The sequence below is a fragment of the Triturus cristatus genome, chromosome 4_1, assembly GCF_964204655.1.
Source record: "Triturus cristatus chromosome 4_1, aTriCri1.1, whole genome shotgun sequence".
Lineage (NCBI taxonomy): Eukaryota > Metazoa > Chordata > Amphibia > Caudata > Salamandridae > Triturus > Triturus cristatus.
The window spans coordinates 1,102,123,285-1,102,151,251 of NC_140585.1; the positions used below are offsets into that span (position 1 = coordinate 1,102,123,285).

Consider the following 27,967-nt stretch of genomic DNA (forward strand, 5'->3'; position numbering starts at 1 on the left):
TTCTTTTAGTAACAGAAACCTGGCTCTCACATGAATCTACCCCTAATATCCTGGCCGCATTACCAAATGACTACTACATTCTTCAAACTAACCGTCCGTCAAGAAAAATCGGCGGTGGAGTAGCTGCTATCATCCTCCAGGAGCTCAAATTCACAGCTCTTACTTCACTCTGTCTCCCCGCAGTAGATAATGTTGTAATTAAACTGGAGTCTGACTCTGCGCCACTTATCTGCGTTTTACTTTACAGGCCCCCGCAGCATATGCCCTTGTTCCCACATTCCTTGAGCAAACAAGTTGCCAATTTGATCACTAATCACGCTAAAATCCTGTTAAAAGGAGACTTTAACTATTGGGCTAACGACACACAAGGTGGGCCCTATTCCGCTGAGCTAACAGACTTACTTACCAACTTAAATTTTACTCAGCGGGTATCTTCGGCTACACACATTAAAGGTCACATACTGGACCAAGTATGGACTACCAACTTGGCGGTGGCTGCATTTTCAATCTTACCATGTATATGGTCGGACCACTACCTAATAAAATTCACCATTACGAATCTTGTGCCAGGAAAAACTCTCATGACTAAGGGAATATTGGCCAGGAAATGGAACACCACTGATAAAAATGAATTCCATGATACACTGGCCAGCACAGTCACAGCCACCGATCCCAATGTTAATCATTATGAGGAAACCATCTCAGCTTGGTTATTAGCAGCCAGTAATAAACATGCCCCACTTAAAGAAATAAAACTGGCTCGCCGTCTTGACGCACAGAGATGGTTTTCCCCTGAACTAAAATTACAAAAACTTGCCCTCCGCTAACAAGAAAGGAAGTGGAGACAGAATTATTCAGCAGACGGGAAACAAACCTACCTGGCGGCATTAACAGAATATAAAAAGGCTATCGTAACAGCCAAAGCAGCTCACTTTTCCTACAGAATTCTGACTTCCAATAACAGATCTAAGGAAAACTTCACAATTGTAAATGAACTGTCTAACTCAGAGTCCTAAGTAAACCCATTCCCACTCAAGTACTTTGCGACTCTCTGAATAACTTCTTTATTGAAAAGATTTCCACTATCAAAGCCAGTATTCCCATATGTACCTCCTACGAGATAATCCCCTCTAGGGTTGAAAACCCCTGTTCCCTTGAACACTTCCCAGCCATCACTACGGAGGTCTTCCAGGACCTCCTGTCTAAAGTAAAATCTGGGTGACCCACGGGCTGCTGTCCGCCACACGTCCTAAAAGAAGCATTCTCTGGCCTCCTGGGTCCAGCCCTTGCTCTTTTAAATGAATCTTTAGTCCAGGGTCGTGTTCCTAAAGCCTTTAAGGATGCAATTGGGGTTCGCCTCCTGAAGAAACCAGGGGCAGACCCCCAGAGTCTGTCAAATTACCGCCCAATATCTTTGCTCCCGTACCTGGCTAAGGTATTGGAGGCTCATGTGGCGAAGTGTTTGTCTTATTGTCTTAAACAATCCAACTATCTCGACTCACACCAAGCTGGAATGCCCCCAGCCCACTCAACGGAGACGGTAATACTGGTGGTACTGGATTCCCTGCGGGAGAAGGCTGACAGAGGTACTCCCCAGGCCCTGGTGCTGTTAGATCTTTCGGCCGCCTTTGACACGGTCGACCATGGTATTTTGGTGGACTGTGTCAGGGAGGCTGGCATCCAGGGCTCAGCCTTGAGTTGGATTAGATCCTTTCTCGAAGATCGCTCCCAGTCAGTCCGCGTAGCCCAGTTCACGGCACATAAGTTAAAAACAATGTACGGGGTCCTGCAGGGCTCCTCGCTGTCCCCTCATATGTTTAATCTCTACCTCCTCCCTCTGATTCCGTCTCTCAAGGCAAGGAAAGTTGTCACCATCAACTATGCCGAAGACTTACAATTGATGTTTACAATCGACAACTCACCGCAATCAATCTCGGACTTCCAAGCTGCTATATTGCACATCTGCCACTGGATGGACTGTAACCATTTAAAGTTTAACCCTGGGAAGACCAATCTAGTCTTGATGGGGGGGCAGCCACAACTTTTGAGGTCCACACTAATGGCCAACGGAATTGGGACCCTCCCCCCATTCCCTCCCCTTCTGCAAAAAGCCTTGGTGTCACGATAAATAACGACCTGTCATTAAAAATCCAAGTTGGCTCTGTGGTCTCTACCTGTTTCTTCCAATTACGGAAAATCAGAAAGATCAGCAGACTACTCACACAGGCAGCACTGATACAGGTCGCGATTGCTACGATTACGTCACACCTAGACTATGCCAACTCATTCTACCTTGGTCTGCCCTCTTTCTAACTAAACGGTTACAGATGGTGCAGAATCAAGCGGCCAGACTGATTCACCAGCAACCAACATGGCAACATGTCACCCCACATTTTTTAGGAAGCTGCATTGGCTTCCCATCCCCCAGCGTTGTGCTTTTAAAGTAGGATGTTTGGTCTTTAAATCTTTACATGGACAGAACCCTAAATTTATTGAAAGCCTTATTCAAAGGTACATACCCCAAGCAGTTTACGCTCGGCCCATCTCCATCTTTTGGCATCTCCTGCCTTTAAGTTGAAGCGACAAGGGGGCTGCAGGTTTGCAACTTTGGGTCCCAGAGTGTGGAACTCCTTTCCTCAGGAAATTAGATCATGCACTGATCTGCTGAGTTTTAGGAAACCTCTTAAGACTTGGCTGTATACTCAACCCTATGAATAACTCCACCAGGGTTCGACAACTCCTAGAATCAGCGCCATGAAACCAATTGGTGTACGTGCGCTTTACAAGATCATTATAACATAACAAAGATTCCTATAATGGAGAGCCACAGTTATAGGTAAGTAATTTATTTTCTTTTTAGAATACAGTTATCTTACTTTTAGTGTCTTGTGCCATGAACTTCCCTTCAGAAATTACTGTACACAGATAGTTTTGCCGTCTTGTGACAGTGTTGTCACTGTCTGGAGAATCGGTGTTCTGGGGTTTATTGCAGCCTCTATTTCGGAAGGCTTGTCAGAATTCACAGGTGGGTGAGTCACCTACACCCATTTCCTTACAAATGGATATAAGAGCAGTTCCAAACAAGGAGCCTCCAAAGACGCATTCTCTCCATAGCCCTACACAGCCTATACCTACATCTTCTGAACAAAATCTGTAGATCTGCACCAGTTTCAACTATTGCACTAAATGCTAAGTGTTTATCTGCTTTCCATAGAAACTTGTGGATGTCTGTCAGAAACTTTGCAAGAGATCTTCCAGCGGAAAGGAGGGAACATGTTGTAGTTGTAATGAAAGATGCCCTTGTGTCAAATAAGGTGGGAGTGAAGCAGCTAATTTATTGACCCTCCTCACATTCAGCTGAAATCATGGAGTGCCAGTACAGCATTCGTTCTAATTGAACCTTACAACGATAATCCCAGAGTTGTAGGAGAAGATCCTATAATTCTCCTCAGTGGTTCTAAAAGAATGTAAATCTACACAGATGTTAGGCACATTAAAACAAAAGTTGATACCGGAGAACACTTTGGTAAGGAGTTCACAAGGATTCCAAGAACCATATACAATGAAGTCCCATCAACAACAGATTTCATCTTGGCTCGGCAAAAGTAAACAATATTTTACTTTTTCATTGCACAAAAATGCAAACCTGGAAATTAAAACTCTCTCCTTCACAAAATGGTTCTATATTTTCATGAAAATTTGTATCATTTCAGTTGAATTGGCTGAAAAAGTTAAAGCACTGTATAAACCAATAGGGTTAAGCTCCAAATATAAAAACAAATATTTACAGCACTAAGCTTAGTAGCATTTATTTATCTTACTTTGCAAACACCAGTACCATCTTTTTAATAAGCAATGTTTTATTGTTAATAAAACAAAGATATCCCGGCAGGCCAATAGCATCACAAATATTTGGAATACTAACTACAGCTTCAAATGAATCGGATCTCATAATGAAAGTCCTTATACCAGGAAAGGGTAAAAAACAAAACAAAACCTTTACACCAACACCCCCTCTTCCCAACTTCAATTCCTTTGTTCTTCGGCATCAGAAGTATTGTCTTATGCAATTTCGGAAGCTTACACTCCACTTCAGTGGTTTCATCACTGCTCTTCATGCTCATGGATATTGCCCATACCCAATTTTCCGGTGTGTTTTAATATCAAGAACCAGTGGGATGTACCCTAAGGTAACACATTAATTTCAGTATGCATGAGACAGGTAAACTAAGATTAAGTACCAAATGCAATAAAATTCCGTATCCTTTTCTGTAATGTTTCTCAGTTGCTAGAATAAGCCTTATTTTTGATGCCTCTGGTTCAGAGATGATGGCTCAATTATTTTCCAATTATTTGATATTGGCATTGTAGCTGCCCCAGACATTGACTCAGTAAGGCTCTATCCTCTCTCCCAAGGCTCTATCTGCTATGTGGAAGTGGCCTCAGGAGCACCACTTCAGGCTCTCACCGGATAGTATAAACTAGTATGGATTTGATTGAGGCTAGCACTTATTTCCACAAAATAGTAAGCTGAGGACATGATCACTGTTTACTAATTGTCAGCTCAATCAATCCTTTGGCCACATCCCTGTTCTTTTGAGGCAAAGAACCAATCATAAAGAAGTTATCTGAAAGAGAATATTAGTTATGGATTCCTCACCTTAGAATTACCCCCAGGCGTCAAACTGGATCCAGAGAATTTTGTCTTCAGCAGTACTCCTGCCCGTCAGTAGCTGGCGTCGGTAGACTCCACGTTAGTCATTGGCGTTGCGGTATCTACTTAGACGCTGCCCCTGCACACTGACGTCAGTTCTTTCTTTTTCTGTGTCAGCCAGCGCAGACCTGGAGAGAGCTGTACCTCAAGTCACTTTTTGACTCTCTTTTTGTGACTTTTTGTCAACATCTGTTTGAGTCGTCACGACTCCTGGTGCACAGGAATGTCATCCCGGCGGACCAGCTTCAAGCCTTGTGGCTCCTGCTACAAGCTGATGTTGGTGACGGACCCTCATCTTGAGTGCCTCCGGTGCCTGGAGCGCTACTACGACCCGAAGTTGTGCTCCGGCTGTGCCGTTCGAGGTCCCGGTCAAGAGGGAGGTCGCGGGACCGGTCATGGAGCCATCACCGCCACTCCTTGTCTTCGGCTAAGTCGAAGCACAAACAAAAAGGCGAAGAAGCACCATCGTTCTTTGCGTTCTTCCCGTTCGTCCGCATACTGGACGCGGGTTGCGGATGGTAGTCGTTTGGCTCTGCCAGCGGAGCCTATTGGGTCGACTCCGAGCCTCCCTCCCTTTTCGGGAGCTGGAGCGACCCCAGCCCAACTTCATAGTTTTTAGGAAACTCAGCACTCTATTTTAGGGCAGCCAACTCCACTGGCGCGCCTTCGGGCCTGTGGACTCGCCTGGGGGCTCTAGGCCTTTGATGCCGGCGGCTTCGGCGCCGCAGGGCCCCTAGGGATCGAATCCTGAATCCAGATCGCCGCCGGTCGACCTTGTGACACCTCCTCCAGCGCCGAATCCATTGGCGATACCACCGCACCCTCCGATGATGGTTGTGTCTCCAGCCAACGTCAACCCTGGCCTCCCCCTCAATGTGGACACGGAGCCGGACCGACGTCGCCCGATACTTTTGTATCCCTGTTCTCCCCTGGTGTTCCCTAACACCCTGAGTTGCTACCAGATGAGGGTGAGGAGGACTGGGAGGGGTGTGAGGACCCTCTGGGAGACCAGTTAGAGGAACCGGACTGGAGAGAGGAGTTGGGTGAGGCCAGTGGTCTGGACACTTCCCCAGACCTTGGCATGCTCTCTCCCCCTACCGTGGCTATGGAGGAGGGTGCATCTTGCGCAGTGGTGTTGCGTAAGGCATATGAGGCCCTAAACCTTGAGCTCCCTGCTGTGGCAGTTAGGACTAAGCTCCTGACCGAGATTCTTCAACTGGCTGTGGCCTCTTCAGGGCCCTTGCTGCCGTTCAATGAGACCCTCACGGACACCCTTTTGGGCACTTGTTCCTAGCCCAACACAGTGGCTTCTGTGGATAGATAGAATGATTGCCCGACGCCAACACCCGGCCACAGGTGACCTCATTTTCTCTTTGAACACCCCACACCTGAGAGCTTGGTGGTCCAAGCCTCGACTTCCAAGGGCGCATTCCCTACCACACCACCTGATAGGGAATCCAAGAAGATGGACCACCTTGGGAAGAAGATGTTTTCTTCCTCCAGCTGAGGACTGTGGTCAGCGAACACCACATGTTCCTTGGGCCGTTACTCCCACTCTGTGTGGGACACAGTCGCGCAGGTTCTGCCCCAGTGCCTGGAAGAGGCTGGGCCATGCTCTTCCGTGCAGTTGCCAAAGGGAAAGATGCAGCGTAGTTCGCCATAAGATGTGGACTGGACACTACCGACTTGTGGGCAGGATGATTTCAACGTCAGTAGCCCTGAGATGCTAAGCCTGGCTGAGGTCCACTGGCTTTTCGGGTGATGTCCAAGCTACACTTTTGTATATGCCCTTTGATGGCCGTTGCTTGTTTGGCGACAAAACAGACAACACGCTCGAGTGCTTTAAGGACTCCAGGGCTAAGGCCAGGTCCTCGGGCCTCGGTTCCACCTCTCGCCCTGCGCAGTCTGCTTTTCGCCCCTTCGTGGCTACGGAAGGGGTGTCCCGCCACGTTCCATCCAGAGCCAGAGGCCTGTGAAAGCTGTCCAGCCTCTGCGCGGCCAGTGACGTGGGACCCACAGCTGTGGGTCTGGGGGCCAGTGGGCGGCCAGATCACCAGCACCCCCTATGCAGCAGCCTCCAAGCCCTCCTAGTCTGACCTTTCAGAGCCACTATTCGCCAGTGGGTGGCAGGATTCGCCATCACCTCCCCCACTGGCACATAATCACTTTGGACAGGTGGGTTTTGCAGATAGTCCGAAGGGCTACTCCCTCCCATTTGAGTCTACACCTTCATCTATGCCATTTCAATTCCAACGCATGTTGGAGAATTCCCTAGCCCTTCTCCACCAGGAAGTTACGGCTCTCTCGAGCGAGTTCCTGCCCCAGAAGTAAGTTGTGGTTGTTATACCCACTACTTTCTGGTGCCAAAGAAGGACAAGGGCCTGCGTCCTATTTTGGATTGCCTAGCCCTTCTCCACCAGGAAGTTACGGCTCTCTCGAGCGAGTTCCTGCCCCAGAAGTAGGTTGTGGTTGTTATTTTCACTACTTTCTGGTGCCAAAGAAGGACAAGGACCTGGGTCCTATTTTGGATCTCAGGAACGTCAACTGCTTCCTCCGGAAGGAGAAGTTCAAAATGTGGACATTGGCTCAGGTCCTGGAGATTGGATGGTAGCATTGGACTTGCAGGACGCTTATTTTCACATCCCCGTCCTGCCGGCTCACAGGCATTACCTACGGTTCATGGTAGGCAACGAACATTTTCTGTTTACCGTGCTCCGATTTTGCCCTACCAACGCGTCCCGGGTGTTCACGAAAGTGATGGCGGTGGTCCCAGCTCATCTGCGCAAATCAGGGGTTCCAGTCTTCCCCTATCTCGACGACTGGCTGTTGAAGGTGGGCTTGCCCCATGCTGTCGTCTCCCACCTCCAGACTACGGCCGACCTCCTGCATTGGCTGAGGTTCACCATCAATGTGCCGAAGTTACACCTGATTCCCTCTCGTAAGCCTTTTTTCATTGGAGCGGTTCTGGACATGTCACAGTTTTGGGCTTATCCTCCCGAACAGCGAGTCTGGTATATTCGGGCTATGATTCCAATCTTTCAGCCTCTATCCTGGGTTTCGGTCAGACTGACCCTGAGGCTACTGGGCCTCATGGCCTCCTGCATCCTTCTGGTGGACTATGCCAGGTGGCATATTCGGGCTCTGCAGTGGGACCTGAAATTCCAGTGGGCATAGCTTCAGGGTTATCTTTCCGAATGCGTCAAGATCTCGGAGGTCACTGCGCACAAATTTCAGTGGTGGCTAACGAACCAGGATTGGGTTGCGTTTGCGAAAGTAGCAAGAATTAGCTAGGAAAAATAAAGTTGCAGAAGCAGTTAAATCTCAGGCAAAGAAAGTAGATGCCTTGGTGGATGCGAATAACCCTAGTAGTAGTGAGTCTGATATGAAACCTATGAGTGAAGCTGCACCTCTGTATGTTCCTCCAAAGGGTGCGGGAACCAATAACCAATAATGATAAAACTTCAGATGATGCAAAGGGATATTTTATATATAATTGGGTTTACACTCCTTGGAGTAGAGCTGATGTGATGGCTCTTAAAGCTGCTTTGCCCGACCCCCGGAAAAATCCTGCCGCCTTCTATGAGGAGGTGGAAGGAGCCATTAGCTCCTGCACTATGACCTTGCCAGATATTGATATCTTCTTTGGGATTATTTTGCCCCCTGATATGTGGAGAACAATACGTAAAATAGATGACAATGTAGCATATGGTGATACCTGGGAACATTTAGAAAAATAGATGCGGAAAGGGAGCATGCGCAAAAAACCTCAGAAGGAGATAATAGATCTTCCTAAAGCTATTGTGACAAAGTTGAAAACTCTCATATCCCCTAAGAAAATAGATTGGACTACGTTAGCGTCCTGTAAACAGAAAAAGGATTCTGATCTATTTTCAAATTTGAGGAGACATTCCATGATTTTAGTGGTCAGTTGTTGGCCGATAATAGGAGTAAACATTTGTTTGTCGATAAATTTTCGTTAAAATGTTACCGGAAATAGCTATTCGCGTAAAGGTCAGCGAGAGTTCTTGGAACACGTCTTCCCCAGTTTCCCTTTTGACCATAGCCCTATATTATGAGCGACAGGAACCTGGAAGCAAAAGGCTGGGAGTATAAGATGATTAAAAAATTAAAGAAAATATTATGTTGGCTCAAGTATATGGTCCACCACTTAGGAGAGGTGGAAGAGGACACACAATGTATACACCTGGAGTACCCCCTCTCTCTCGAGCAAATTTGTCCTCTGATCAGTGTGCTTATTGTAAAGAGACTGGGCATTGGCATTCTGAGTGCCCCCTTTTGCTAGGTCAGCAGTATCAGCGGGGAAGGGGAAGTATGAGAGGACGCCCAGGGAATTCAGGAAACAGGGGAGGTACAGGAGCTCGCCCCAGATTTGAAGCAGTTGAACAAGGACCATATTACTCTAATACTTTTGATAGATGAAATCAATATCAAATGTCTGATTATTCTGCTGTTGCTCTTGCAGATTCAGATTATGCATAGGGATGCCTAGGATGGGGTAAGGGACCGGTTGAGATGCCAGTAGATCAAATGGGTCCTTATGTTGATTCAAGCGTCTGGGGATCTACTGATCGATTTTTGGTTGATATAGGGGCTACCCGTAGTGCTCTGTCTAAAAGATTGGTTCCTAGGGCTCCCCTGTCCTGCACAATGATAACATCGATAGGATTCTATGGGACACCTACACCTAGCCCACTTTCACAGCCACTTGAATTCAGGCTTGATAAATTCACTGCAGCATGCCCATTTTTGCTTTCCCCTACCACACCGGACAACATTGTGGGTATCAATATGCTTAAATGTTTTCGTGCCACAATACATTGTTCTCCAGAAGGTGTGTGTGTTATTTTGAATAACAATTATCTAATGGTTGAAATATCCTGACTTATCAATGAGGTTGCCACTCTGGCGTCCTTACCTAGTGTGAAGAAGGAACCCTTCTGTATATGCGGTCATCTCCAAACGACACAAATTAGCCACTGAGATCCTTCAAGATTCAGGATCATGGACTTGGGCTGGATGGTTCTGGAGCGTATTTTCTGCATGGGGTATAAAAATACTATCAGCCTTGTTCATAATTATTACAATTCTCTTCTCTTGTTTTTTAAGTATCCAATGCGGGCCAATGCTTCGTTCCCTCTGTATTTCCACTTGTACTACTTGTCTACCATCTAAAACGAATGTCCAAAATGTAAATGGCCATTTAGCAATAGACCGAGAAGTCAACAAGATAATGCTAATTGATATACATGACATTTATCGTACCCCTTTAGAAGCATAAGAAAATGTCTTAGCTTATGCCAAAAGGGCCGTCTGTGGAAAATGTGTAATATTTTACTTGGCCTAAGCAACATCCATTTTTGCTGTGGTGTCTATTTAAGTCTCCTTCGTAATTCTCCCGTCCTCTGCTGCTCGTCTTTTTCTGTCTGTGCTTTCTATTTTATTTGACTTCCTGACTCAGCTAAAAGCAATGTACGTGCTGAGAGTTTGTAGCTGCCAGAACACCTGGTCTCAGATGTTAACTGTCAATCATTTACTGCTGCCATAAGCATTCTTGCTCCCCCTCCCACTTTGCTGACCATGTGGTTTTTCATCTGTCCTTGTTTGCTGATAACTAGTTCTAAAACTTGTTCTTCCTATTTCTGTTCACATGCTTACACTGCACAAAACCTGTATATAAGACCTGTGTTCTGTGAATTCAATGTACTACCTCCAGACAGCACTTGAGAGTGTTGTGTGGACGTGGTCCCACTCATGAGTGATTAATAAACTTATTTATTTCCAGCTTCAGTGCCAATCTCTATTTTGTTGGTCTCTGGACCCGTGGACAAGAGGGTGACCTTGCACTAGTGTACCCCTAAAAAGGTACATTTCCACAGCAGTGTCCTCAGGGCTGCTTTCGCTGACTGTTGTCTGGGAGTGTGTGTCAAAATCCTAGCTTTGGCATTCTGAACCACTTGTAGTCGGGTTATGACATATTTGGGTGCACCGAGATAAAGGGAGTTGCCGTAATCCAGCCACGGCACCACCAGTGCCTGGATAACAGTTCTGCGGGTATGCTCAGGGAAGGGAGGTAGGATATTTTGAAGGATTCACAGAGTACCAAAGCATGCGCCCAAAAGTTTCCTGGCTTGAGTCTCCATTGTTAGACTGTCGTCTAGCCATACTCCCAGATTTTTTACCTCATTCTTTGGGACCAGGGGTTCCCCCAGTTCTGGAGGCCAGCAGATCATGTCTCTTCTGACTGCCTTATTTCCCAAGAACATAAGCTCTGTTTTTCCTCCATTCAGTTTTAGGCTGCATTTATTCATCCAGTCTGCTACTTGTATCATGCAAGGTGCTAGATTGGTATGCATGGATTGGGGGCCCTGTGTCACCGACAGTATCAATTGGGTGTCGTCAGCGTAAGAAGTAATGGATAGCCCAAATTCTTGCACTATCTCTGCTAGTGGTTGCATATATAGGTTAAAAAGCGTGGGGCTCATTGCAAATCCCTGGGGGACTCCGCACGAGATTTGAAGGGTGTCGGAGAGTTGCTCATCTTCTAGTAGTTGGAAGGATCTATCCTCAAGAAATGAGGCTATCCACTTTAGCGCAGCCCCTGTGATACCCGCTTCTTTCAACCTGCAGATCATCGTCCTATGATCTACCTTGTCAAAGGCTGCGCTAAGATCCAGACGCAGGATGGCTGCAGTGCACCCCTGGTCTAATATTCCCTTTAGTTCCTCTGTGACCACCAACAGAGCTGATTCTGTGCTGTGTTGGGGCCGGAAACCCATTTGTGTAGGATGCAGCACTCTATTCTCCTCTAGGTATTTGGACAAGATCTGATTAACATGTTTCTCCGCTATTTTGCCTAACAGTGGCAGAAGTGAAATTGATCGGTAGTTCCCTAGCTCTAACGGATCTAGATGAGGTTTTTTTAGCAAAGGTCTACCTATTGCATGTTTCCAGGTTTTAGGGATAATCCCTCGTGTAAGAGAGAGCGAAATGAGATCAGCAGTGTTGGTCCTAGTTTTTTTACCTCCCTGTATCAGGACATCTGGCGGAATCGGGTCTTGTGGGGAGCCGGATTTGATCTTCTACATAATCGAAGTCATAGCTTCTTCGCTAAGGGCTGCAAAGTGGCCTAATCTTGCCTCTGTTTTGGCACTCACATTGTCACTGAGATTTGAGTGAGCATCAGTGTTGTTTGGGCTAGTGTTATCATGAAGGGAGTTATAAATTGTTTCTACCTTATTGTTGAAGAAGTGCGCCATTTGGTCACATCTCTCTTTAGATGAGGAGTGACTAATTGTCTCCAGGTCAATGGCCGATAGGGAGCGCACTACCTTAAATAACTCTCTTAAGGAGTTCCTCGCTGCTTGAATCTTGTTCTTAAAATATTTGGCTTGGGCTTGAGTTTTTTCATTATGGTGCTGTCTAATGGCCAGCTTGTAGTGGCTCTTGGTTATGGGATCATTGACTTTCAAATTTTTTACAACATTTTTTTGGGGGGATTAAGCTGGCGGTAAACCAAGATGCTTTTTTCCTAGATGAACGATTACTTAGTCTGCTTTTCTGAGGGTATTGGGCTGCTCCTTGTTGATCCAGTTTTCCCACAACTTGTCTGACTCCTCTGTTATCTGTTATGTCCGGAGCTTGAGCTTCTAGTGAGGTCACCATACTATCGGTAAGATCTCTTGGCCATTTATTCCCATTTTTGGGGGGGGGAGGGGGTTGTTATAAATAGGTAGGCCCTGAAAGTTGTCTAAGGTAAAAGGTATGAAGTTGTGATCTGACCAGGGGACTGGCATAGGAGTCCCTACTGTTAGATTGGGTTCATTGGAGAAGATGGCATCTAATAGGTGCCCTTTTTCATGTGTGTCAGGGCATACCATTTGTTTAAGTTGCATGGCTTCAATGTCTTGAGTAAATCTATTAGACGTTAGTATTCTCGAGTTTATCTAGATGAAGGTTGAAATCCCAAAGTATGGTGGTCGAGCCTTTACTGACCACCGTTGTTGCTATTGTTCCAGGGAAGACCTCTATGAAGGAGTTAGTAGAGCCAGGAGGTCTGTAGAGCAGTGTGCCTGAAAAGGTGACATTAGGGGAGAGTTTAATACTAAATTGTGTAGAATCACAATTAGTGATGGTCAAGGGTCTTGTCATCCATATTCGTTTTCATGTATAACTGCCACTCCCCCTCCTGTCTTGTCTTCTGATTGAGTAACCTGCGGCAGTGCTTAGATTATGTCTGGGGTAGAGCATGCTTTCAGCCAGGTTTCAGTCACAAATAGGATGTTGAGATCCTCATCTTTTATTAATGTCCTGGTTTCTGTAGTGTGTGCAGGTAGGGATCTACTATTGATGAGTCCCATTTTCTATTGACTCTTATTAGCAGGTCTGTTTGCTGACACTGGTCTGTGCTATCTGTGTTAATCTTGATCAAGCACCGAGGACAGCTAGTCTCCTTACCTATCAGGCTTGCTGGCGGGAATATGTAATTGCATCGCGAGGTCCATGTATGCCTCAATGCCAGCATTTCATTTGCAGAGTATTTGATTGTCGTGTAATCTTCAATAGATGTACCGGCAGAGTTTATGGCCCTTGATCGTGTCCGGACGGGCGCAGACGGGCTTACCTTCAGCGCGCCAGCCATAAATAGGCGTTTACCAAAATCAACTAGATCGCTAACCTAGCCCTCTATTCGACACGAGGGCGGGACCTCTCTAGTGTGTTCCTTCTCCTGACCCGCCTTGCCGTCCGTTCAGCAAATGCGATGCGAGTTCAGGACTACCTTCGCGGCCACAGTCAGTTATATAGTTATTGTTGGACACACATAAAATTCAGTTCAAATTCAAAACATTTCCGATTAAAATACAGTTTTAAAATTAGGTGCAGATCAGAGCATGTATATCGGTGCTTGTCTATTACCTTGTTGCTGGCCCTCTGTCCGCTCTCTTTAACGCGTCTGCGCTGCGGGTGCCAAAAATAGGCGTTTACCAAAAGTTGGGGGAGGAGTTTCTAGGCATGGTGATTTTACTATACGCCACATCGACAGTCAGAGTAAAAACATGCATGTATATATCTGGCCCAATACAAGTGAAAAGAGGGACCTGACAGGGATGCCTGCTATCCCCACTGCTCTTCTCGCTGGCCATAGAGCCCCTGGCAGTTGCGATTTGTAAGACGCTGGGCAAGGGCATCCCTCTGGGAGATGGTGTGCATGTGATATCACTGTACGCGGATGACCTCCTTCTGTACATAAGGAACATCCACCAAGTGCCCCAGCAGCTGGCGCAGATACAGGGTGACTTTGCCTTGGTCTCGGGGTTGCGGCTCAATGCATCTAAATCCTGCCTTTGTCCCTTCACCGATGCCTGCAGTGACCCGGGGTACAAACTGAATGGAGTGCAGGTGCGATGGTGTGCTGAGACATTCCGTTATCTCGGAATCGGAGTGTTTAGGACCCAGACGGATCTTCTGGAGGGCAACCTGGGCAGAGCTCCAACAGCGATTTGCTCTCAGATCCGGTTCTGGAGTACGCTGCTGCTGCTAACTGTGACGGGCAGGGTAGCCCTTACAAAAATGGTGGTCCTACCACGCTTCCTGTACTACCTTGCGAACCTCCCCGTTTACATCCCACCCTTATTTTTCTGACCATTGGAGATGCAGATAAAAGACTTCATATGGGGGAATGCTAGACATCAATAAGGAAGCCATATCTACCGGTAGATCAAGCAGCTGCGAACCTGGAGCAATACTACCTAGCCATGCAGCTCCAATGGATAGCTAGATGGATGGCAGACCGTCACAGAGAGGACACTGCGTTAAACAGTGAGCCACTCCCTCTTTCGGAGCTGAAAGAGCTGTTCCACCCATACGCATCATGCACAAGACCAGCACAATTGCTGCTAAGCACGGTATACAAATGCTACCGCAGAATGCTATATGTCACACGCAAGGTCACCACATATTAACCTGCCCTGCCACTGGAAGGGACACCCAGGGGCACCACAGTCACCACAGCTGCCGAGCTCTGCTGCTGGAATGAGGCGGGACTGCAGGATATTGGAGACTTCTATTGCGAGGGAGCCCTGATCCCATACACAATATTAGTGAAGGAAGATGACCTACCCCTGGGCAGATTGCTACTCCACCGCTCAATATTAGCTGCTCTCACTGACAACTGGGGAGACCTATCCACAGAACCAGTGATGCACCTCACGATACAATACATACAGTAATGGGACATGGGAGGCACCTAATAAAATGGTTTGCCAGCTCACTGCGACACCACACGGCAATAGACCTGACGCCACTCCGTAGCCATTGGGCAGACTATATAGGCCGACAACTCAGATGCTGAATGGGCTGTAGTCCTATCGAGCCCAACACATATCCCCAGGAATGCCCGGCTCGGACAGATCCAATTCCACATCACGCACAGAGCATACCTCACTCTAGGGAAAATTAATCAATACTTTAAGCGGGGGGGGGGCGCAGCATGCCTCAGATATCTGCATAATAACGCTGACCTATTGCATATGATATGGAGCTGCCCCGCCTTACTGGCATATTGGAGGGAGGTAGCAGAAGCTCAGGCCCAATGTACAGTCCGCACCCTCTCATTTGAGTGGCACATTGTAATGACAAACTTTAGATCTCCCCTGGATAAAGGAATGTACCGTCACTTTCCCAGGGAGAGAATATTAGTTCCAAACTTATGGAATATAACATATACACAGCACTTCCTAAGGTGGTCAAACTTTCAACACTCCCCCCAAAGGCAAGGCAAGAAAACAATAATTTGCGCATCACTTGTGAGGAGTAGCACCAACTTCCTATAACACAATTACCTGCTAGAAGGGAATTCACCCATCCTTCTACAACAGAATACTTGGCCAAGAAGAGTCCACACCTCCTGCTACAAGGAAAAGACGAATTGGTGTATCTGGGATGTATTTATTAGTAAATAGCACCACACAGTAAACCAAATGCACCTATCATAGCACACTCTAACATATCACTAATATGATTGAACATACAATCAAGGCAAATGTATATGTAGAAATATATATGTATGGATATAAGAATCAGAAAATAAGAAGGAAAGGAAAGAATTCAGAAAAGAATCAAGAGACAGTTAGTAGCAGAGACACCTCACCTAATGCTCCATCATTTCACCCCGCTTTGCTCAAGGGGAGTCCATTGCTTGAACCGGGTGAAGGTCAGAGGTGACACCAGCCTCTACTCTTCCGTGACAGCACGTCTGCTCCACGGATGAACTTTCACCAGGCCAGTGTAGATTCCCCTTTTTAATACACATTCAAAACACAGCGAAGCTTCTAGCAAGCCCGCCCCCTCGTTCTCATGAGAGCCCATACCAGCCTGCTTCAAGGTCAGAGTAACGGTTGATCAGGCCCTTGCTATGACTACAAGACAGACCATGTACATTCCTCTGATAAGAACCAGTTCTCTCTAGTCAGTAAAATGCGAAAAACAGGAGGAAAGCAAAACATGCCCTCTTCTTCGTGCAGGCACAGAAAATGGCTTGAGTATGAAAATGGAGTTAGTTAAGCCATGCACACAGAAAGGCCCAAAGCAAAGCAAGATGACATGAGAACATGTCAAAGGCAGTAGTTAGCACCTATAATTCTCATCCACACAACTTACAAGCACCACTGTGCACACAGAAAGGTTTGAAGCAAGGTAAAGTCAGAAGGCAGAATGACATTCGACCACGTCAAAGCCAATAGGTCAAAGTCATAATTCACCTAACCCAAATAACATTATACACTTAATCCCTCAGTATACAACATTGAGCACATGTGTGCACCACCACCCACAAGACTGCACCTCAACATCCCATACCTTCTATTCTTGGAAAGACTATTCCACTAAAAGGCAGAAGAAAAGCCGGCATATGCAAACCCATCCTACATTAAGGCTAAGGTAACATAACACACTTAAGTCAGTACAAAATGGTGGTGGTTGAGGGTCATCATAGAGTGTCAGACCACAAAAGTGGCTCATTCACTACACACACACACATATATATATATTACATCTATTTCGTATAAAACCGCAGGAACACAGTGACCTCCAGGTTCTTGGACCTGGGAATAACAATAGCTAAAAGGCTGATCACTAAGAGGTGGAAGTCTCCGGATCCCCCTCATTCAATAGCATGGAGGCGCTCAATTTTAATATGGGCAAAAGCGGAGAGTGTAGCCCTACATCGAGAAGACACCCTAGGCATACGCAATGTCCCCCTCACCGTCAGCTGGAACGTGATGCTGGCAGAGCTACAAAGCAACCACAACACTAACATACCTCCTCTGAACCCAGCAATTGCCCCACCCAAACAATAGAGATGGTATACGACACAGCGAAGACAAGAGTAGGAAGAAGTAGCATGAACCTCCTGCAAACTGCCCCTCACCAGGCAACATACACATAAGCCAAGAGGATAGCCATCCGACTCATGTACACCAGAGGCAACACAGGAGCACACTGGGGGGATATAGGGACCGTTACCCCAAACCACCTATTATGTTTTATGTTGTCCCAGTTCAGTTATAACCCGCACCCACAGTTAGCATGTTGGAAAAGGTGCGATGTGCGTGCAGACAGAGCGCAGCTGGCGCCAAGAAACCAAGCAGACAACACAGATGCAGGCATCAAGAAAGCGCATTGTGAAATGTGAACACCTATGCACGGACTATAACCATTGTAACAAAACTGCAGTGCATATGAATGTATGTTCATGAGCTACAACATATAACAGTGATGTATATGGTTAAAAGAATTGTAGCCGCGACAACGCATAAACCTAGCAAATCTGTATTGTTTACGTATATGCAAACCTCCAGTAAAGAAATTTAAAACAAAAAAAAGCACATTTCAATTTTACAAGGCCTTAAAACAGACGAACTTTAAATAACATTTAAATGTGCACTTCAAATGCATGGTTATACTGGTGCACATAAAATTCAAAAGTAAATGCAAACGTGAATAAGTGCATACATGAGTACACTTTCGAACATGACTTTCAGAATATAATCAAATGTGACTTAAAGTATTAATACAACGTGACTACAAAATACATCTTCATGTTTAACTGAACATTAGTGCACACGTTTTTAAAGCTTCGGTTTCTCACTAGTTACATTTCATTAATGCGTTTATATGTTCACACATGGTAATATTAAGGCACACAGTAGATATAATTTCAAATAAATGTAAATTGCGCATTTATGACATGTAAAGGATAGAGTCTAAATTGCGCTACTCCACATGCAACTATTTCCATTCCTCCATACCCAAATATGATAACTTTTACGGTTTTGGTCATTTGATCATTAAACTACTCAAACCTACACGTGAAAGTATCATGATAGAATTTTTTTTTTCCATTTACCTGTCGTTTCATATTTCTAAAATGAAATGTAGGCTGGTATATGTACCCTGGAAAACGAGTTTTCTTTTCCACTTTCTCAAGTCAGTCACCTTAACCTCATTTCACAAGAAGGCATCTTAAAAAGACTTCTTCTATTCCTGGCGATTTGCACATGTACTCTCATGTTTTAAATCCATGCCATAAACAAATGAACCGTCCAAGGAGGTCATTGTATATTTGAACGTAGTAACAAGGTGCTGGAGCAAAACTGTGCAAACAAACTCTAGTATTTTTCCGAAACGCTTTGAAATATGTCATCACATATATTATGATGTATTATTTGTAGCAGCTTATACTCTAGAAGTTTTAAATAATGCTGTTTTGTCTGAACCTAGTGTGTGATCTTTATTTTGCAATGCAACTTGAAAAATTCAAAATGCCCGGAAGTATATATTTTGAAGAGTTTAAACCAAAATTGTAATATAAGGTGCTTGATAGTTCATACACAAGATGTTATTAAGACTTCTTTTATTTGCTTACTTTTTTGTAAATAAGGTCAGGAAGTATCAACTTTGTTGATAAAACTTGCGTTATGAACATTGGTAAAGAGTTGGGAACCAGCTATAGAGAAGACGACTTGTTCAACGGGTTCCAAAGTGAAAGAATCCCTCCTATATTTGACCTTCTTGGAGTACCAAATCAACAGGTGCACACACCGTTAGAAGACTGTGAAGTTTTTAATAACGAAGACACTATACCTCAGTTACTTACAGCAAATGCAAAGAGAAACAGACAGCAGGATCTGCAACATCTCAGCTGCAAATCTAGGCATACAAAAAGTACTGTTGACAGATGCCTAGAAAGCATTGTTACTCTTCCAGAGCAGCATTGTTTGCCTAATATGAATATGCTAAAGAATAGTGGTGCGAGTGAACAGTTTGAGGACAGCACGACAGGAAACTATGAAATGTCGAGGAACCTAATCAGGATTGAAACATCAGGTACGTAGTTACGATAGAAGAACATAAGACATGCATTCTCAGTATACATTTTGTAAATATATATTTTGTCAATGTATAGCTGGATTTGTCAGTCATTTATCGGGTTATTTCTAGACAAACAAATAAGTCTATTTATACTATTCCAGAAATATTAACTTTTTGCGTACGTATTGTACCATTTTCAATCATCAAAAATAATAAAGCTCAGTGTGAGCATGTCGCACAGTTTAAAACTTAAGGCCAGATTTAAAGTTTTGTAGACTGTACTTCGTCAGGGAGGGTAGCTCATTAGGTTCGCTACTTTGGACTACCGTCTACCAAATTTAGACATGCCTGCTAGCCCCGCTGTGAGCTCTGTACCTTGATAGAAACCAGAGGCGCAACTAGAGCCAATTTTTTTGGGGGGGGCTAAGAAAAGAATTCGGGGGGCTAATTCTTCAAGCAATAGGCAGAGTGGAGCTGCAGAGGCCCTAAGATGGGGTGCAAAAATAACAACGCCTCATTAACAAGCAAATGGTCTTTTAAAGACCTGTGAAGTACTCGGGTGCAGCTGTGTGTGTGCCTGGGAAGCTGTCTCATACGGGTCTGCCACACACGACGGGGGGGCTGAAGCCCTTTGTGCCCAGTGGGCGTTGCACGCCTGATAGGAACCTCTGTCATGGCGGGTTTTGTCAAGTTTCTAAAGGTTTTGTGGGTGACCATCGTCGGTGTTTGATGCCCATTCACTGACTTCTAAAAATGTTTTGTTTTTCAAAAACAAAACTGTCAAAGTGTGAGTGCAATGGTCGATTTTCTCTTAGAAGCAGAATGATCCCAGTTTGTAGTATAGCTGATAATTGAACAAACAGGGAGTCGGAGTAAGGATTGCAGTGCTGAGTTAGTACAGTTCCATTGGCCATTGCTAATCATCAACAGACATGTTTTTGTTTAGCATTACTGGTCAATAGTTGGTTTATATTTACGGTAGATCCATGTGAAGAGTATTACAGCAGCAAAATCTATGATTAGTAGTTCTTCTACAGATGGTTTGTTTTCAGGTGGAATAAATGGTATGCAACAGAAGGTGCCATGTATTCCTACAGGCAGTTGATGAACCCAGGCTTCCCTGGCAATCAGTGGCAGATCAATAACCTTACTATAGTTACCATTAAGATAATTCTATTGCCCAACTCCTGATAGTGCTCCATTATGCAACAGTGCTGACCTTTGACTATTTTTTTTAACCTGAACAGCAACCTTGACCTTAAGTCGCAGGTAAAAAGGCACATTTTGCCTGTTCTTGTTGGGACATTGCTGCACTCCTATTATCAGTCTTTCTCTTTCAGAGGTTCCTCATCAATAGTCCTGCTCTGAGCTACAGGGACGTGCCAAGCTCCTGAGGCCTCCCTGCACCTGCTCAGTTGACCTGCAACTGGAATTGCCTGAGCCCTGCTGGCCTCTGCAAGAGTAAGTCCATTATCCCCAAGAGGTGCCTCCCCGGGTCCTGGACCATTGGCTGACATCAGAGAGCCCTCCTCTGACTCAAACAGAACTCCTGAGTTTTTAAGCTCTGTGAACGGGCATGTTCGTGCCAAGATGTTGCCGATCGTTAACGCGAAGCTCGAGTGAAACCGACACTTTGCGCTAAAGCGACTGCCAACGGTGACCAGCATTGCTAGATCTGCACTTCGTGCTATAGCTTTATCGCCCCTCTGTGATCGCAAATGCTAACCTCTTGCAGCGACCGACTGTGAGTCCCAACACAATTTTTGTGCTGCAGCAACAACCATCCGTGACGCCCGGCCTGCTTGCTCTACAACAACGACCATCCCCAACGCTCTCCCTGCTCCTCGCAGCCTCCTCCACATTGAACTGAACTCTTCACACTGGACTTTTGAAGGTAACTTTTTCAGTGGGACTAACCAGGTTCCTGTATCCAGCCGCTCCCCATCACGGTCAATCTGAACTTATGACAAGGGGCTTTTTGTGCTTTTAATCTCGACGTAAAGGAGTGTGATGCTGTAAGGCCAACTCAGTGGGGTAGGATCAATATTGTAATGCAACATTTATAGGCACCCCATATGGTCATCAATAAATATCCATTTAAATAACACTACATTCACTTCAATCTAGTCTGTTCGAGAATTTATCTAGTTCCTTGTTTTATATGCTTGTTTTCATCTAAATATTTCATTTTGTGTCAATCTCTTCGTCTGCGGTACAAATAATGATATAGATATATATAACAAACAATACAAATGACAAAAAAAATCATCACATACCAACACTACATGGACAAGAAAAATATGTAATTATTAAAACACTTTTTTAAACGGAATCCAGAGCTTCTTAAAGTCAGTGAGTTTATACAATTTCCAAATATTAACTCACTACAGTCAATGTATTATCCCTATAGGGATGAAGAAACATTCCTATACCTTCTCTACCTGGACCTAACCAATTATTTGTGTTTAGATTCTATGTAAAGTTCTCAAGTATCATCACACGACAGACTTGATTATACGTAGAGACGTCTAATGAACCCAAGCGTGCTGGAGCCTGTTTTGTTATTGGGAACGGTCTTTGTTGAAATGTATATATATGTATATATGTATGTGTGTATATATTCATAGCAAGTGTAGCTGTAGATATACATGCTTATGATATTCCTGTCATCTAGTGCTCGGATGTTTGCAAGTTTTTTTTCTTTGAGTCATGAGATACAGTGTAACTTCTCCTCTTGACATACATTACACATGGACGCCGACTTCATGTTAAATTGCTTTTCGTAGCAATTGCTCCGTGTAAGCTCCGAGTATCCATATGGCCTACACACATTTTTCAGATCCTTTCGGTGCATTCTGCTGAATAACTTGTTTATATTCTATCTTACTGGTGATACCAATCTGGTTTGCGCTCCATGATCTCTGTAGAGCCCCATCAGGGCCGAGCCCCCTTTGGAGATCAAATACTTTTATCCACGTGGTGCAACCTCCATGAATGAGCAAATGTAGTGGAGCAATCACAGTCCAATATTTCCCCCAGTGCCATGCTAAAAACCTTTGAACCGATCATCATCAGGTCTTCAAATTGTGCCTGTACTCCGACAACCACGTCACAAACTCTCTAGCATTTCCAAGCCTTTAGACCAAAGAAGACCTTTTGCTGTCGTTGGTAGCACAGGTGGGCATGTACCATGCAACAAGAGGATATCTAAGAGACCCCAGACATCTCCAGGGAAGATGAAGGAGATGGGCTCTCATGAGGAGGAAGGGACCGGAACTTCAGGGATCACCTTTACGAAAAAAGGCCTACAAGTCCACAGCCCAGCAGCTTGGAAGATGACCAGGAGGTCGCCCAAGCCTCGAAGCCTGTTGCTTGGACGAAAACAAAAGACACAAAACTGCTCCCCGATACGACGCAGAGCACCAACCAGAGAATGGGTTTGACCCCAAGTCTTTTGGGAAAGATCAAACTGCTGGAGGGCCACCACCCGCCACAGGGTCCACTCTGCATCAACACAAACCAGCTGGGGGTGCCAAGTCTCTAAGTTCTTGGACCTGGGAATAACAATAGCTAAAAGGCTGATCACTAAGAGGTGGAAGTCTCCGGATCCCCCTCATTCAATAGCATGGAGGCGCTCAATTTTAATATGGGCAAAAGCGGAGAGTGTAGCCCTACATCGAGAAGACACCCTAGGCATACGCAATGTCCCCCTCACCGTCAGCTGGAACGTGATGCTGGCAGAGCTACAAAGCAACCACAACACTAACATACCTCCTCTGAACCCAGCAATTGCCCCACCCAAACAATAGAGATGGTATACGACACAGCGAAGACAAGAGTAGGAAGAAGTAGCATGAACCTCCTGCAAACTGCCCCTCACCAGGCAACATACACATAAGCCAAGAGGATAGCCATCCGACTCATGTACACCAGAGGCAACACAGGAGCACACTGGGGGGATATAGGGACCGTTACCCCAAACCACCTATTATGTTTTATGTTGTCCCAGTTCAGTTATAACCCGCACCCACAGTTAGCATGTTGGAAAAGGTGCGATGTGCGTGCAGACAGAGCGCAGCTGGCGCCAAGAAACCAAGCAGACAACACAGATGCAGGCATCAAGAAAGCGCATTGTGAAATGTGAACACCTATGCACGGACTATAACCATTGTAACAAAACTGCAGTGCATATGAATGTATGTTCATGAGCTACAACATATAACAGTGATGTATATGGTTAAAAGAATTGTAGCCGCGACAACGCATAAACCTAGCAAATCTGTATTGTTTACGTATATGCAAACCTCCAGTAAAGAAATTTAAAACAAAAAAAAGCACATTTCAATTTTACAAGGCCTTAAAACAGACGAACTTTAAATAACATTTAAATGTGCACTTCAAATGCATGGTTATACTGGTGCACATAAAATTCAAAAGTAAATGCAAACGTGAATAAGTGCATACATGAGTACACTTTCGAACATGACTTTCAGAATATAATCAAATGTGACTTAAAGTATTAATACAACGTGACTACAAAATACATCTTCATGTTTAACTGAACATTAGTGCACACGTTTTTAAAGCTTCGGTTTCTCACTAGTTACATTTCATTAATGCGTTTATATGTTCACACATGGTAATATTAAGGCACACAGTAGATATAATTTCAAATAAATGTAAATTGCGCATTTATGACATGTAAAGGATAGAGTCTAAATTGCGCTACTCCACATGCAACTATTTCCATTCCTCCATACCCAAATATGATAACTTTTACGGTTTTGGTCATTTGATCATTAAACTACTCAAACCTACACGTGAAAGTATCATGATAGAATTTTTTTTTTCCATTTACCTGTCGTTTCATATTTCTAAAATGAAATGTAGGCTGGTATATGTACCCTGGAAAACGAGTTTTCTTTTCCACTTTCTCAAGTCAGTCACCTTAACCTCATTTCACAAGAAGGCATCTTAAAAAGACTTCTTCTATTCCTGGCGATTTGCACATGTACTCTCATGTTTTAAATCCATGCCATAAACAAATGAACCGTCCAAGGAGGTCATTGTATATTTGAACGTAGTAACAAGGTGCTGGAGCAAAACTGTGCAAACAAACTCTAGTATTCAATATCTGTAGAGCCCCATCAGGGCCGAGCCCCCTTTGGAGATCAAATACTTTTATCCACGTGGTGCAACCTCCATGAATGAGCAAATGTAGTGGAGCAATCACAGTCCAATATTTCCCCCAGTGCCATGCTAAAAACCTTTGAACCGATCATCATCAGGTCTTCAAATTGTGCCTGTACTCCGACAACCACGTCACAAACTCTCTAGCATTTCCAAGCCTTTAGACCAAAGAAGACCTTTTGCTGTCGTTGGTAGCACAGGTGGGCATGTACCATGCAACAAGAGGATATCTAAGAGACCCCAGACATCTCCAGGGAAGATGAAGGAGATGGGCTCTCATGAGGAGGAAGGGACCGGAACTTCAGGGATCACCTTTACGAAAAAAGGCCTACAAGTCCACAGCCCAGCAGCTTGGAAGATGACCAGGAGGTCGCCCAAGCCTCGAAGCCTGTTGCTTGGACGAAAACAAAAGACACAAAACTGCTCCCCGATACGACGCAGAGCACCAACCAGAGAATGGGTTTGACCCCAAGTCTTTTGGGAAAGATCAAACTGCTGGAGGGCCACCACCCGCCACAGGGTCCACTCTGCATCAACACAAACCAGCTGGGGGTGCCAAGTCTCTAAGCAAGGCCAGCCAGATCCAGGCTTCGGGTCCGACACCAAAGTCTGAAACCAACAAGAGCAAGCGGCACATCAGCTCACGACCCTCACTCAAGTCAAGTCAAAGAAGGCTTTATTCGATTGCGTAAACAAACAATCATAAAAGCTCAAAGTTTAAAAACATTCTTACAATTCATACAAGCATGGTTCAGATAAGAATTACATTATTGGTTAAATACATAAAGTTAAAAAATATATTCAATTTAGAAAGCCTTCATACAATAGATTTAAAAAGAGATCCATAACTCATTAAAAACAATTAAGTACACCTTTGTTTCCTTAAGCTCAACACCTTTTTCAGAAAGATTGTTATTCTGAAAACGCTATGCTCATTATCTATATATTGGAGAGCCAAGAAAGCAGGATGGCATTGACGTAGCCCGCAGTGATTCAGGATAGGTAAAAGGAGAGAGCTCCTGGGTGCAGAGTAAAACTTACAGAAAAAAGTAACATGTAACATGGATTGTGGGGAAGTATTATCACAGGGGCATAGTTGGAGGTTTTGAGACCAGTCATTCATTGTGGGAAAAGTAACTAGTCTAGAAAGACCCCCAACCTAAAACGAGTTAATAAAAATTTATCATGGGCACCAGGTACAAAGGTTATGTAGGGTTGAATGTTAAAAGTAGTTAAAACCATCTGATTGCGCAGGACTGTGGGTTTTAAGATCTTAGATGACATTCTAAGGTATCCAGATGGAGAATGCCCTCATGCCTTAGTTCCTTCCTTGTTGTTGCCCTAATTGTAATAGGATTAATAAAATATTCTGTATGGCCGAGATCTTTTAGAAAATTATAAACCTATTTTAGCCATGGAATCCTCATTGCACCTTCCAATTTCAAAATATCAGTAAGGATATCTCTGTTCAATTTGGCCTCTACTTTAGTCCAGAGCCTGTGCCATAACAGGACAGGCTCGAGCCTAATTAGATCTGAGATAAAAGGTAGTCCTAGCTCAGCCTGACAAATGCATGCTGAGGTACTACTCTGGACCGATAGGATGCATCTTAGGAAGGAATTCTCTACTCTCTGGATTGGTAGCGGATCAGCAAACCCCCAAACCCCGCTGCCATACACTGCAGCTGAAACACACTTCGCCTTGTAGATTTTAATGAGCTCCTCTGGGGTTTTTTTGGGCTTGTTTTTTCGCAAAGGCAGTAAGAGCAAAGGTAGTGCGTAAAAGTACCAGTTTTTTTGCTGCAGTTACTTGCGCCCAGGTATCATTGTGGGCAAAAAGAATGCCCAAATATGAGAAGTTCTTTGTGACCCCAATCTTTTGTCCTGCCACATACATATCTTTGTTTCTTTATACCGATGCCACAGCGCATAATAAAAGTTTTGGAAGAGTTTACCCGTAAGCCTAGGTCATTAATAAAAAGGGAAAAACTATCCAGAACACGTTGTAGACCTACTTGTGTACGAAACATCAGCACCGCGTCATCCGCGTATAGAAGGGCTGGGATAGAGCGGCCGGCTATTTGGGGGAGGTCCTGGTTGTCTTTAATAGGAGCCTCCCCCAGTCCATTTATATACGAATTAAAAAGGAATGGAGCCAGGACACAGCCCTGCCTAACTCTGCTCCTAATCGAAAATGCAGCCGAGTGCTCGCCCTTCAGTCCGCAGTGGACACGAGCCTTGGCATCGCTATAAAAACGTTTAAGAAAATAAATAATATTCACATCAACCCCCATGGCTTGTAATATTGACCATAGTTTAGTGTGGCGCACACAGTCAAATGCGGCTGTGAGGTCCACAAATGCTAAAAGGAGATTCCCTTTTTTGGCTTTGGTATACTTCTCCACCAGAAGGGAGAGGTTTATGCCCTGCTCAACAGTCCCCACACCAGTCCGAAAGCCATGCTGAAGATCAGACAGGACAGAATTCTCATCTGCCCAGTCCTGAAGGCGTTCCAAGACAATTCTACCCACTACCTTTGTTATAGCATCCAACAGGGAAATTGGTCTGTAACATCCTGGGTCATGCCTGTCCCCCTTCTTAAAAATGGGCACAATAGTAGCCTCTACCCAAGTGGGTAGACAATCAGTGTTACAACTGGCGTTAAGCGCCTGCCCAGTAGCGGCCCCCACAGAGAAATGTTTGATTTAAACATATCCATAGGGACCCCGTCTGGTCCAGGCGCCTTGCCGCCTTGGCTTGCATTTAGGGCCAGCTCCACTTCCTCTAGAGTGAACATTAATTTGTTATAGTTTAACAAATAATTTGAGCCCTGAGCCCTACAGGCTTGAGTATCCACCGTGTCCGGGCTACCCTCGCCCTCGGGGCTTCCCTCACCCTTATATACTTGGGCAAAGTGCCCGATCCACTGTTCTTCCGTTATAGCTATCTCGATTGATAGACCGATCTCGCTAGTTAAAAATGGTGCCCTGATGACCTTCCAAAATGTCGCAGTATCTCTAGCTATTGAGGCCGCGTGTAGTGCCTCCCATACCTCCTTCTTCAGTGTATTTTTTCTATCCCTTATTGCTTGTTTGTATACCCCTCTAGCTAGCCTTATTTCCAATGTATTTCTCAGAGTTTTGTGAAGTACTTTTTTTTAGCTAGGAGTAAGCTTGAGTGCACCTGTGATCAAACCACCCGTTCTGAGACCTATTACTCTTTCTACGCCTAATGAGGGACTCTCTTATTGCAGTGGTTATTACCATAAAGGAGGTCAAAATTTTGTCAGGGGGCGCTGTTTCGGTCAGACATGTCTCTATGTGCGAGTTGCATTAATCCACCACTACGTTAGTCACAGCATCTTGGTCTACCACGGCCCAACGAAGGGAGTACCCATTGGTACTACCAATGGATATGTTTTCTAGCAACCGGTCATTATTATTGTCAGATCTAGAAGTTTTACTGGAGGGTAGCGTAATAGTCAGACAAAGGGGAAAGTGATCGCCAAGCGAGTTCTCTGAGACACGAAAAGAATGTAAGTTTTGTGCGTGATTGTTTGATACTAAAATGAAATCAATGGTGGAGCAGAGGCCCCTACCGTTGAATGTCCATGGCATTGGGGCTGGTGTTGGACATATATCATTAACAAATCCCAAATCAAGATTAAAAATAAACT

The 27,967-nt window shown here is 44.8% G+C and overlaps 1 protein-coding gene across 2 annotated transcripts in view; it reads left to right on the forward strand.

The window, feature by feature from the left end:
- Positions 1-27,967, forward strand: part of REDIC1 (regulator of DNA class I crossover intermediates 1) — a 960,655-nt gene that overhangs the window by 672,008 nt on the left and 260,680 nt on the right. For both annotated transcript variants that reach the window (XM_085654103.1, XM_085654104.1), the window contains one exon: positions 18,672-19,117. In XM_085654103.1, coding sequence (XP_085510229.1) covers positions 18,672-19,117 — 446 coding nt within the window. The remainder of the gene's footprint in view (positions 1-18,671; positions 19,118-27,967) is intronic.